Source organism: Epinephelus fuscoguttatus, linkage group LG17 (genome assembly GCF_011397635.1).
Source record: "Epinephelus fuscoguttatus linkage group LG17, E.fuscoguttatus.final_Chr_v1".
Classification (NCBI taxonomy): Eukaryota; Metazoa; Chordata; class Actinopteri; order Perciformes; family Serranidae; genus Epinephelus; species Epinephelus fuscoguttatus.
The window spans coordinates 17878190-17892142 of record NC_064768.1 but is presented as its reverse complement, the minus strand read 5'-3'; the positions used below and the strand labels follow the sequence as shown (position 1 = coordinate 17892142).

The window sequence follows — 13953 nt, the reverse complement described above, 5'->3', positions numbered from 1 at the left end:
ATGTATTATCAGCAGATTGTATATATAGATATGTATATTGCACAAGTGTGTTTGCATGAAATGGTGAAAAAAATTGATAACACAAGTGTTGATGTTGTTACAGAAGGTAAATTAATCACATCAAATCAATTAGTTCTCAGGTTGAACCCAAATAAAGTGACTGATAACTACATTAAAAAAAATCAACAATGGCTTGCAAACTCAATAATGTAAAAAATATGATAAAAAAAAAATACAGGCAGTTTTACTGCTTATTATTTGGTGTGTGTTTGCTCTGCTGGGGAAGCAGGAGAAAATACATAATTCAGCTGGATTTTAGTAAAAACTTCATCACATCCTCATGGCAACTTATAAACATGAATTTGATGATATTAGTCATGTATCTCAGAGTTAGGGGTCAGAAACTGAAGACATATGGTTTTACATTTAGCTATATTTTCACATAGGGATTTGACATTGTGTATTTTGAGCCTATGTACACAAACACACACACACACACACACACACACACACACACACACACACTAATATTACAATATTGTTATACAGACCACACTGTCACATCCTTATGAGCACAGCAAGAGCATTTCTGATCGACTCTCCAGCTTTAATTTTGAAAATATTGGCTTTAGTGTGGTTGATTTGAGGCTGCCGCTTGGAATTGTGGGTAATTTCTAACAATAAGTTGTAGAAAATGTACATTAAGAATTGATATATCCATGAAACAGTAACTTTTATCAGTGATATGCTGACTGGTGAGGTGGGCAGTGACAGAAATCAGCTGTTTTCGAGCCACAGCTGCCAATGTAGCACTGTTGAGTTGTTATATCTCCTAGAACCACGAGCCATCACATTATTTTATCGCTTTGTTATGTTTTTAATTTGGCCACTCCTGCCATGGAATCCAAATGTCTTCCACACTGCGCAAGGTGGCAGAGGGAAATGAGCTGCAGTACCATTTTCAACCGCATGAAGGTGTCAAAGGACTGGTGGCGCTCTTTCAACACTCAGGCTGCTGGCAATAAAGACAGTCAAGCATCTATGTATAGAAAAAGTGCCCTCTGTGTGAGTAAACGGCCATGGAACTCTGTCCCACCCAAACACTGTTACCCCCAGCAGGACAATGCACCATGCCACACCTTAAAAACTGCAGTGGATGGAAAAGCATGTAAATTCCACATTTCCTTTTGCAAATTTTCCAAGAATTTGGTTAAAATTTGTGCTACATTTGAATGGAAACCCGACAGTAGATGACACTGGGAGCACCCAGGATAATGTTCTGAGCATATGGGTACATTTTGTGTTTCACAAAGCCCATTTGGGTATAAAAAAAAGAAAAGCATTGGGTGGGTCTCCAGTCAGGCTCCCATTCATAGTCTATGGAGCATCTTCAGACTTCATACCCTATGACATCACAAGTTTGAGACTTATTTCTCTGGTTTCTGGCTTTGAGAGAGAGTTGCTCGTGTTCCCAAATACTGATTAAACTTTCCCAGACTGTGGAAATAACATATTGAAATTCTTAATTTAGGTGGAGCTCTCCTTTAAAGCCAACAAAAACAGACCCTTTTTTTTGTTTGTTGTCTGGATTTAATGAAATAACTGCATGGATGAATCATAACAGACCCAAATCTTTTGATAAAATTAAAATGTAGATAATGACAACACAAAACAAGTCCATGTTTTTATCAAGTTTTTAATCTCCTACATCATTTGGTTTTGCACGTCTCCAGTTTTAGTCTGTCAAATCGTGACTTCCATCACTTGTTTTAGTGTCACATAAGCCTTACAATACAAAGTGTAGCTTGAACAGACAAGTATGCGAGAAATGACGAGCCCCAGCAGCCATCGTATCAGACATCCCACAGAGCCCTCCGTCTCCATCTCTGACCCTGGTGTGAATGTTTAAGAGCCAAACACCTGATTGATTACATCTAGATCAGCTAAACTCCAGTGATAGTCTTTTTACAGGTGTTGGGGAGCATTACTGTGAATGAGAAGAAAGCTGTGTGAAGACTTCTGTGGCTCCAGAGAGAGAGAAAACTACACGGTGTGGGGTTGAAGTAAGTGAGAGAAGCACTTCTTGCTTAAGGTGTCAATTAGTAAGACAAATGTATGTTACTTTAGTTTTGCTCGACTGCTTCAAACAGTATAACAGTAAAAGGGAGATCTTTGACGTGCACGGTGTCATAGATCAAATCACATTAGCAGGGAAGCACGCACTGTGTTGCGCTCCTAACATTTAAGAGGAGACACCCCAGGTGAATAGGGTACATTTTTTTAATAAATAAATATCACCATGAAACTTCCCAACTTGATTACGTACATTAAGAAAATTATTTCTTGTTTTACAAGTTTTCCTAAATGTTTAAATGTGCAGATGAGGCAGTATCTAGTTAAACATGCACAGATTTGCATAGAAAGGAAATCTGAACAATGGATAAAGCCAGATTCAAAATTCTGTTATAGAAATTTTGTTGACATATCAGAGTCAAAGGAGGATTTTTTGATATTTCTATCACCTCTCCATAAATCAGAAAATACTGTCAGCAGCAATAATGGCTCAGACTTTAAAGATATGTATTGTAAAATGTCATTTTTTTTAGACAAATAATAAGAAACTACAAGTGAATAGGGTAAAAAAACGTAACTAAATTTAACCATCACCATGAAACTTCCCTAATTTATTACTAACATTAACAGTTATTTTTTGTATCACAAGTTTTCTGACATTATATGTTCGATTATGCAAATTATTTAATTAGTTATACACTAATATGCGCATGTTTCCTGACTAACATTGGATAAAGCTGGGTTCAAAGTTCTTGTTTGATTTTGTTGACATATTAAGAGTCAAAGTTTTTACAGAGGGAATATTATCACTCCATAAATCAGAAAATACTGTCAAAAGCCATACAAAAAAGTCGATTTTTTTCATGTTTGTGTATTTTGGACATGTTATGGAAGCAAAATTAGCCCAAAATCTCAAGACTGACAGCGCATGGAAACTGTTTTCACCTGGAATGTCTCGCCTGTTAACTTGAAGGAGAGGTTGGCAGAAGAGTTATTAACTTTGGCTGCGAGACTTTTCTCGAGTAAAAAGGAGGGAACTGATGAAAAACCAGGAATTGTTTCTAACTTTACAAAAACATCTTGAGGGCCCGCTCGCTTGTCTCGTCCTCCGTTGCCCTCTGTGGCTGCTCATCCACTCAGAAAACACGTAAAAACAGCATTTACAATATTCATATGTACAAATATATAATGTTTACACACTCACTCAGACACACAGACACAGTCAGGAAAAAACAAATCAACTGCGACAGAAAGTTCACTGAACTGCTGCACGTCATTCCTGTAAATTCTAACACGCTGACCTTGTTTCTCCTCACTTGATACAGTGCATCGACTCTGCTGTCGTGACACACAGTGCAGCATATCATCGAGCTCCTTTATCAGCCACAAGTTTTGCTCTGTAATTAACAAACTGTGCGTCAGATTGCTTTTTTCTCTCCTAAGTTGCTCGTGCTGATGCAAAAATCTCCCAAACCGACCCTTTGACGTCACACCCATTCACGTCTGTACAGCTTTGTGAGGAAAGACACGACAAGTGGTTAAACACCAGCGAACACACCAATCTTTAGGACAGCCTCGTCTACAAATGACTTCACAGTGCAATGGCAGGTTTTGTTAAGACAAATGTATATAAGAAAAGCATCCACCTGTGCTGTTTCTATCCGCCGATCCATTTTAAGGAGTACTTGTTCAATTTTTGAGGAAACTGTAAACAGGAACATAACTTACATTTTTCACCCACCCACCCGACATCGTACACGACTGATCCACTACTCTTTGGCCTTTTGGAGGAAGAGTTGCTATGGCAACCACTACGTAATCTCATACCCCGTCTTCCCTGTTTTAGCCCCTGTTAAACTTTCCACAACATGCCTCCTCCTCCGTCTCTATTTAAGGAGTAAACCTTCAAGAGGAATGTGAAAAACCAAAACAGAATTAGTCACTGCCCTGAATTATCCTTCACCCACCTCTTTTCTGCGCAAAGAAATCCTTTACATAGCTTACCCTGATCACTTAATACTGTCTCCGAACCCCAAGTTATTTTTCTGTGTGTATATATCTACAGGTGCATGTAGAGAGGGAGGGCCAATATGACTTCTTTCGGGGTTCACACACCACTGCTTTCCAGTGAGTGCGTCTTGCATAAACAAAATCAGCAAAGCAGGTGGGTGGGGCTGAGATTCCTGAAGCGAATCTGCCTTTGCCAGGAGGAGAAAACCAAATATAGTGTGTATAATACATCCTGTATTTCTTGTTTTGGAATCAAACACGATCCTCCGCTCTCTCCCAAGTTAGTACCTGCTGGGAAATGTCAAATAAGTGTGTGTCTGTGGCTGGAGTTTAGTGTGTGAGGTTGTTTTTTTTTTTGTTGTTTTTTGTTTTGTTTTATTGCGCTCCTCCCTCCCGCTCATCGATCCTCTTGTTGATCCATCCACCCACCCATCCCGTCTGCTCTCCATCACACGCTCAGCAGCCAGAAGAAGAAGAAGATGGCCACGAAGAGGAAGAGGGAGTCTTGCCAGTTGTTATTGCCGTTGTTGAGGTTGCCATTGCCTTGGTGATCACCTGCATACTGGTCTGATAGGGGTGGATGGGAAAGGTTATTACGCCAGTGTCTCATGGGAAAGTGTGTTTGCGTCTAATTATGACGCCTGACAGCAACAGAAATGTTTATATGCAGCTTTTCACCTACTAATATTCAAAATAATCCAATCAGTGTTCACCAAATTGAATTTAAAGGGACAGTTCACCCCAGAATCAAAAATACATATTTTACCTCTTACCTGTAGTGCTACTTATCAGTCTAAATTGTTTTGGTGTGAGTTGCAGAGTGTTGGAGATATCGACTGTAGAGATGTCTGCCGTCTCTTAAATATAATGTGACTAGATGGCACTCAGCTTGTGGTGCTCAAAGAATAAAAAAAAATCATTTAAACTCAACAGGGATGTCTCTCCAGAAATCATGACCCACTTATTCAAGATAATCCACAGACCTTGTTGTGAGCAGTTTGACATGGGAGCTATTTTCTGTCTATCAAACTACACCAGCCAATAGTTTTCCTGAAAATGAGAAATTTTCTTTCCCAGTAGCAGAGGCACACAATTGAGTTGTTTTAAAGGTAACTTCAGCCAAGACACAGTGGTCTTATTTAAAGCTAACTTAAGCTATAACTTAAGCTAGCTTCCTTCTGTGCAGTGATACAGTTGGCAGGTGTTGTTCGGTAGAAAGAAAATAGTTCCTACATGAAACTGCTCACAACAAGGTCTGTGGATTATCATGGGTCATGATTAATGGAAAGAGATACTGCTGGTTTTTTTGGCACTTTGAGCACCACAAAGTCAGTGCTAACAATGTTTATGTCTTTTCTCGTGTGGTTACCTGCTCTGTGAAAAGGATCGTTGGCGTTGAAGACTGTGGTGAAAAAGCCGAAGGGGAAAGCACCGATGCCGAAAGACATGTGAAAGCCAGTGTCCCCGAAGCCCTGAAACATCTGACGCAAAAAAAAAAACAAAAAACAAAGTTCAAAACAGATTAGATAAACATATAAAAGAAGAGAGAAATGTGTTCACTTTTGGAGCAACATCTACTGACTCACCCCGCCTCGACTCTCTGGCTCTGTTCTCTGTCCCTGAGGCCGAGGTGGAGTTTTCAACCTGAAGCACAGAAACATCAAATCGTAAGACAACCAAAAGGCCATCACACTAAAATCGACACACACAGATGTGAGCTCTGGGTGTACCTGGGGTCTTCCTGGCTGGAGCTTCCTCTGCCGTACAGCGGGATGACTTTCTCCCTGCTGATGCCTGCTTTACAAACAGGACACTGCTGCCTGCTGGGCTGTGTCTCCAACCACTGAGAGGAGCAAAGATGTCAAAACCTTTATAATACATATCAGATAAACCCCTCTTTCAATTGTCTAAATTCTGGCTCTAGTGCCAAATGACAGCTCATGTTTTCTAGGAAAGGCTGGTGCTGCAGCAGTCTAAAATAAAGATTTAATCCAGTGGCCTGAAGCACATTTAGGATCTCAGGACCAAGCGGCACACTCACAACAAAAACTATTTTTCCACAAATGGTTGCAATAATTTTTAATCTCTACTTGAATCCATGTCACGTTTATGCAGCTGCACTGAGAGCCATGCACAGCTCTGTAGGGTTAAGTGCAGAGAAGCAGAGTGAAAGCTGCAGTAAAGCAGCAGACAGAGGCATTAAGTGCTTTAGCGTGTTTAAGCTGCACTAAGTCAACTGACAGGTGTAGTTACCACCCTGAGGTTACATCACAACCTTCTGCTGATAACATGGTGCTGGGTGCTGCCGTGAAAAGGCCCGACTCAGCAACAGCTCACAGACACAGGTGTTTTCACTCACTGTGTCTGATTGGAGACCTCTTCTAGGACTGTATGGGCAGGTACAGACCAGCTGTCCTGTTACTGTCAGGGTTTAGCAATTAATAAAGTTCAGACATGTTGCTCATAGTGGCTTTCAGACAGATCACACCCACTGACATCACTAGGCATGTTCAAGTTGAACTGCGCCTCACCCGGAAAGAGGACAAGATCAGATCTCAAAAAACTGAGGCCGCCCCAACCTCGTGAGGTTATCATTGCCCACGTGTGCATGACGTCAGAGCAATTGGGATCAAGTCAGACAAAAATCTAAGCGACATGCAAAGTGCAGCTATTGTTCTGCACAGGCCTGGCTTATCTCAAACAAGCATAATGACTCGGTCACAAGCCGTATGACAGGTATGTTTTGACACATGAAACTGCCTGAGCTGGCTGAAGCTCACACAGAAAACACATTCTTGACTTGATCAATTTTATGGCCTTCAAGGGAAGTGAATATGATTAAGTTAATATTCTCAGGTACTGATGCAAGTGACAATTATTTTCATTACCTGTTGATCCATCAATTCTTTTAAAATCATTTAATCTATTGATATAGGCAAGACAATATTAACATGCCCCTCAGCTTTCAGGAACCATGTCTTCAAAAAGGTCAATTATTGTCATCGATTAACCTGCCAATATTCTCTAGATTTGATCTTGACTTTGATCACTACGGACGAGCAGTATGGAGATATTCTGTGGTTTCAATTATGTGTTTCTGGACATTTGAATCTGGGGCACCGTAAGCCTCCATTAGGTGGAGTTGTGCTGCTACCCACTCTCCCCTTGGATCTCCGCAAGTGATGCGAAGACTAAAACTTCACCTGAGCCTCCTTCGGCATATGGGTGAGTAGATAGTGGCTGAATTTTCATTTTTGGGTGCACTCTCCCTTTAATGGGTTCAGTTGACTATTTAATCTGCAATTTCCTATGACCTGTATCCCAAACACACACCATGTGACACTGTACGTGGGCAACTGTGCACTCAATGGGTATGGACTCGTGTTTAGTAATTTTGTGTAGAAAGTGAGCAAAAGAATAAATCGATTATCCTAACAGGAGAAAATTCCTATGATGAAATTAAAATAGTGAAATAAGGGGGAAAAATTGGGCTAAGGAAACCACAACTTGTTGACTACTGCCATTTCAAAAAAAGTTTAGGATTAGGAAAGAAGCTCCAACAATTAACTACAGCCCTCTCCAAAGGTCAGGGTTAATTTATAAAATATTTAAACATGAGATGGGTCAAATTTGACTCAAACACTATAGGAGGATTACTATAACAGAATACTGAACTAGGAATATAGATGCGCTACCCAAAATAGATACAGATTCATTTTCGTGTCAATTGACTAATCATTTCATTAGATCCATTTATTACTACAAAGTGTTAGCTGACCTTAAAATAATGCTGCTGCTTTATACTAATCAGTACTGAGTATTGAAAACACCTGTGTGGCTGTTTAACAATTATCATGAAACAAAGGATGAAATGAAAGAGGAGATACTCACTTGATGGAGACAGGGCCAGCTGCAGAGACAGAGACAGAAACAAAAGATTAATTTGCATTCTCACAATAGCTCCTTTCTCTTTAAATGTCAGCTGCTTGCCTCAAAACCAGCACCAACATTCCTGGAGACAATTATACGAACATATATCAAATCAATCTTAATAGCTAGATTAAATGCAAAGTGTGTTTTTGCTGTGGCACTTTTTCGCCTGTTAATCTCCCACCTACGGAAGCCCACCTGGCCAGAACAAGCTGTTCCTAACGAGGTGGCTGATTAAACTTGTCCCCGCTCCCCATTGTCAGTATTAATTGGCTCCATCTGTTGTCAGCAGATAGCGACAACAGTGAGTGTTGCCCGTGTGGCTGCTGGCCAGGCCGACCTGCTGTTGCATTGTGGGAGTGCAGGACAGAGGTCTGTGGAAACGACACATCAGTCGGTGCCAAACACAGAGGCTTTTTTAAGGCGGCGGGTGATGACACAGGGGTGAATATGTCTACCTCTCTCGCACCTTACGGCTCTGGAGATTCAGATGATCACTATCTGTAGGTTAATACGACCTCTGACCCCTTTCACATTACCATTTTATACCTATATAAATACAAAGATTGGATTTTTGCTGGAGTCTATACCAACCAAGCATGTTCCCTTACGTCTAGAATATGATATGTAGGCAGGGGAATCTCTGTAGTACCACATTGCTCTATTTATTATATGTTGTGACACATTTTACCTTTATCAAATAAAATTAGGGCTCCTGCAAGCTGGACTTTGCACTTAGCTGCATTATGATTTCAATAATATTTCACTCATTCGCTGCAACGTTATTTCCTCTGCACAGAGGACTGTGGGTCAGAAAAGCAAGAAAAGCATGTTGGCATGGAGACTGCAAAATGTCACCTGAATCTCTGTATGTTTTGGTCAGAGATTCTTTGTGAGATAAACGTCAACAGCAAAGTTACGCAGACCGTGCAAGGAAACAGGCAGGACTTGTTTTTGACACTTTCAGTACAAACCTCAGTGCCTCAGGTGAGCCTAACACCTCAACATGACCACAAACTAACCTACAAACAAACCATGAAGCAAAACACAACCTCATGCCAATCTGCAGCCTTTTCCACACATGTACTGTATTAGTGTAACACTGGGTATCAGATCACTGCTGCGACTGGCATTCCTGTGGATACAAAGAGCCGAACAAAGCGTAAGGCCTAAGTTAACATAACAACCCGTTCAACTGTGATCTAACATGTGGCCACACGTATAGCCGAGCTCTTGTGACCTGAAAATAACAGCTTAATTTCCAATAAGAGGCTCAAAAACCATTGAGTGAAGCCAGACTGCAGAGTGTAATGCTCTGTACAGACTCCATTACGTGACCCCAGTGGAGCCATTACACAGACACGGAGCCTCATTTTCATAACGTTAAATTAAAATAACAAAAGCTGAGACTGGATTATCACGGTATCCCCTTTTGATCTTAATCATACGTTTAGAGGCAGAGACTGCAGTAATGTTCCACTAAACACAACGCTTGGTGTTTTAGGGAAAACAGCTTTATCTGTAATGTCAGCAGCAGCACTGAAAGAGTCCACCTGCATCCAACAGTCTGGGCTGCAACTAAGAATTCTTCTACCCTCGTTTTGTCCAAAATCCAAAGATATTCAATTTGCAGTTATATACAAGAGAGAATCAGTTTGCATGTGAGCAAAGAAGAAAAATGAAATAATACCGGCATATCCCAAATGTCTTATTTGGAAAATGCAAATGCATGTGTGCACTGGTGAAGCACACAGCAGAGGAAGGAGAGGAGGAGGAGGAGGAGGAGAAACACAGCCGAGCGACAGGAGAACACAGGAAAGGCTCTCACACTGAGCTAAAATGAAACAAGCACACATAGGTAAATAACAAATAAAATACTGTCATTTAAAAACAAGATTGCACAGACATATGAGGCGAGATCATGATTTTTTTCCCCCGATTAATCATGTAGCTTGTCTCCCTTGCTAACCTGATGTTAATGTCTCTTGAACACAAATCACTCCTCTTGAACCTCTTACACAGTTTGCTACTAGGGCAGTTTCCTCAATTTACATTTGATACTTTACATTTCAAACTAAAATGTGACACAGTGTAGGGCGGTTGACTCGGTTTCCTGGATAGTTTCTCTGTCACACAGCAACACAATCGAGGGTAAAACACAGGTTGAGTAGCAGTAAATATCAGGAGCTTCTGATGCCAGACAAGTGATACTGGCTCAATTCAACAAAGCATTTCCATTGTGCTAAATCTATTTATTTTTGAGCATGTTGGCAACAATTGCAGTTGTGCTGCTGCAGCTGGGCAAATAGAGAAAAGCCAGATGAGTTGCTTCAAAGATAAACTGTGTCAAAGTTAAATAAAAGCTAAACAGAGGCAGCACTAGGAGTTTAACTCACACTGAGGCCATCTAAACTACAAAATGAGAAAGAAATAAGACTATTAATACGTAATTATGTTGCAATTTTGATTTGAAGTTGCAGCAGGTGATCTGACGTCAACGCTCTTCTTCCTTGCTAACAGTTTCATCACACTTTCATCACGTTACTCACACGATGAGAGAGACGAGGGGGGACGCAGGTAACATAGCAACTAAGTTACATCAGCTCTCATGACACAGGAGCTCCAGTGAAACTCGTGCGGAACTGTGAGGTGAATTTCTCTGATCAAATATTAAATAAATCAACAGGTGATAGAAAAGATTCCTGCACTATTCCCTGATAAAAAAAAATGTTTCCAGGCCTCAGGCACTGTGGTCTTGTGTACATACTGGTTGGAGGTACATTTTGTGGCCTCCTTTGGCACGTTTGCCACAGAAGGTCTCTCTGATAAGTTAAAACCTTAACTCTGAAAAGGAGATAATATCAGGAGTCACGAAAAGATCACTGTTAACGAACCTGCAGCAGGAACATCCTACTTCCATAATCTCCACCTCCTGTCTCCACAACACGTGTGCACACCTGTACAGATCCTTATCACTCAAATCTACTAAAACATACACTGTAAACAGGTAAAGAGGCATCAGAACATCCTGACTTTTACCACTGGTTATGACGCCCTTAGGTTTGACCCCAATCCCAATGTCTTGGCTTTAATCTCACATTAGCCTTGACCTGCGAGCCTGCACATCCATCAGTCAACAACACTCATGAATGAGCCTTGAAACGTGTCACTGTGTGCATGTGTAAAAAGTGGTGTGAAGGTTGAGTGTTGCGCAAGTCTTGAATGAAACCGAGATAGGAGAAGGGACTAGAATCACAGTTAAAGTGCAACCACAGGGTACAGTTACTTTCATTATTCATCAATCTATTACACTATTATTTAGGGACTGTTCTTTACTTATCAGAGTAGGGGGGTGGCTCGGGTGTGACTACCGACCTCCCTCCACCATAAAAAAAAAAAAAAAAAAAAAAAAGGTTTTAAAAACAAAAACATGCCTTTCTGAGGGTATTTAGGATGAATACTAAATACGACCATACGACCTACCCTAAGCCAAAACAAAAAACATAACTCTCTCTGTAGTGCTTCAAAAATTATTGGACCATCCCCTCCTCTTTCATAAGTAATGAAGTAATGAACAGTCCCTCCTCAAGGTTATGCTAATATAACTGAATTGTGCAAATGTTGGCGGATATACTGATTTATTAGTCAAAATGTTTGATTTGTTTCTCATTATTTTTGATGTACCAGGGCTCCAGACAACTTATTTTCATTATCAGTTCATCTGAGAATTGTTTTTAAATGTATATAATGTCAGAAAATTGTATGAAATGTCAAACTTACAACAGCATCAGCTTTTCAAAAACCTTGAAATATTTCACAGTATTGGTATCATTCAACTTTTCAATGACATTCACACTAACTGAACCGCTTTCAACTTTTTCAACTATTCCTATCACTTCACCTTATTCTTACTCATTAAAGCCAGTGTCAGCTGTAAAAAAAAAAACAAAAAAAAAAAACTTAGAATATTCCACATCATTAAAACACTACTGGTATTATTCAACATTTACAGCCAACACTGCAGTTTACTGCCAGCTTTTCAGCATGCAGCATTCACACCCACTATTCCTTAGAAACTACATGCTGAAGTTACTTGTGTTATCCAATAAACTGCCAAAATCTTAATATTTACACTAATTTACAAATACTGAAAAGCAGCTAACCCTCACATTTGAAAAGCTGGAACCTGCTTATAAGTCAACTTATAAGTTAATCAATTGTTTAGCACTGCTGCACACCTGACAGTGGCACATTTGGGCTGCTGTAAATGACTGAACAAGGACCTGATCCCAAAACTGTAAATAAACACCAGACAGATTAAACTAAAAGTTAATGTGTTACAGTGTGACCTCTGACCTACATGAAACCATATGATATGAGCCAGCCTTCATGTGAAACATCAGGACCACAATCACGGTTAATAATGACGACTGAAGTTCAGTCACCGACAGCAAAACCAACACACTCAAGCCATCTTGGCCGCTGCCATCTCCTACATATCGTTGAGACAACCGTTTAATAACAGCGTGTTTTGGGGCGTGATTCCGTCGTGAAATAAGTCCAGCTGACGCTAAAAGGAGGCCGCACACACGGCAAAACTACACACAGCGTAAAACAACAACAACAACAACCACCTCCTCCACACATGAGAGCTACCCCTGTCCCCCGCCTCGTCTCCTACCAGAACAAGTGTCCGCACATACTGATGACAGCGTCTCTGGCAGTGTCCAAACAAATGTTGCACTCGAAGGTGGCCCGGTCCCGCTCCCGTTCGCCCTCCCCGCTGCCGCCGCCGCCGCTGCTGCCGCCCTGCCCGTCGCGGTCGCTGCTGCTCTCCCCAGCCGAGTATCCTCCTCTGCTGGCCGGCCCGCCGTCACTCGAGGATCGGGGATCCGCAGCCGCCATAGTGTTTACTGGGCAAGTGAGGGAAGTAACGTACCGACCCGACCCAGCCCAACCCTACCGAGCCCGACCAGAGCTAACGTTAGCCGTGAGTCACAGGCGACGACAAGTGTCACACCAGACCGAGGCTGTTGCTGTCGCGCTACCTGAATGAGGACTTCCGCTTCCGGGAAAAACACAGACGAGAGGCGGGGAAAATAATAAACACCACCCCTTACTGTTATTAGTATTAGTAGTATTATTACTACTACTATTATTATTTTTTTATTATTATTATTTTATATTTTTTAATACGGAAGAAAAAAGTTGAATTGTTAGGATTGACAAAAATAAAATTATGGTATGGTAAGTCATGATTTTGACATAATAAATCACACACTCTCTACATAAATGAAAATGTTTAAATGTCAAACAATGTTAGCTTGCCTTTATAATGCCAAGTTATATGAGTAAGTGATCCTATTTGTCATTCATTCTCATAATATGAAAGAATCAGAATGAGAAACGAGTTTTTCTTTTTGCAAGTGTGTTTTCACATTAAGAAATGTCAGTATCAGTAACCCAAAGGCACGGACGGATTCATCAGCCAGGGGGCCCAAGGGCACAATCAGCTGCTGGGCAACATTACATAATAAAAGTATTAAAAGAACCATTCAAATGCCAGAATAATTGAATTAAACAACTGAATGAAACAAAATTCCTTGCAAAATGCATGGCTGTACTGTCATCCTCTGTCAGGGGGAAAAGAAAGAGAATACTGGTCAGTGTATTTCAGTCTTAAGTGCGATTGTGTTCAGCCACCTACAACAATCCATTCACTCGTTCAGGAACATTATTCAGGGACATGTAAGAAACAAAACAAACTAAAAAATGCTCTTGTGTGTGTTTTATTGTTGTATTAATTTAGTCAAAGTATTCACTCACAAGTTCAAATTTTGATATATAAGTCAGAGAGAACTCAAAATGGTGACTTACAAAGCCAAATTATTATATGAGTTTTTACTTGTCATGAACTTTGCAGCCTACTTAACAGACTGA

At 40.6% G+C, this 13953-nt stretch overlaps 1 protein-coding gene across 1 annotated transcript; it reads right to left on the bottom strand.

The window, feature by feature from the left end:
* Window positions 1-1680: 1680 nt before the first annotated feature.
* rnf5 (ring finger protein 5) lies at window positions 1681-13069 on the bottom strand. The gene is made up of 6 exons (XM_049601947.1): window positions 12695-13069; window positions 7975-7993; window positions 5814-5926; window positions 5670-5727; window positions 5453-5564; window positions 1681-4650 (listed from the first exon to the last, which is right to left on the bottom strand). The coding sequence occupies exons 1-6, from the start codon at window positions 12916-12918 to the stop codon at window positions 4532-4534; spliced, it is 645 nt and encodes a 214-aa protein (XP_049457904.1). The 5' UTR covers window positions 12919-13069; the 3' UTR covers window positions 1681-4531.
* Window positions 13070-13953: the final 884 nt, after the last annotated feature.

Coding starts and splice junctions, on each gene's coding strand:
- rnf5 (XM_049601947.1), bottom strand. CDS start 12,918: ATGGCGGCTGCGGATCCCCGATCCTCGAGTGACGGCGGGCCGGCCAGC. Junction 5,728..5,813: donor TCCAGCCAGGAAGACCCCAG/GTACACCCAGAG, acceptor TCTGTGCTTCAG/GTTGAAAACTCCACCTCGGC. Junction 4,651..5,452: donor CGATCCTTTTCACAGAGCAG/GTAACCACACGA, acceptor CACCCCTATCAG/ACCAGTATGCAGGTGATCAC.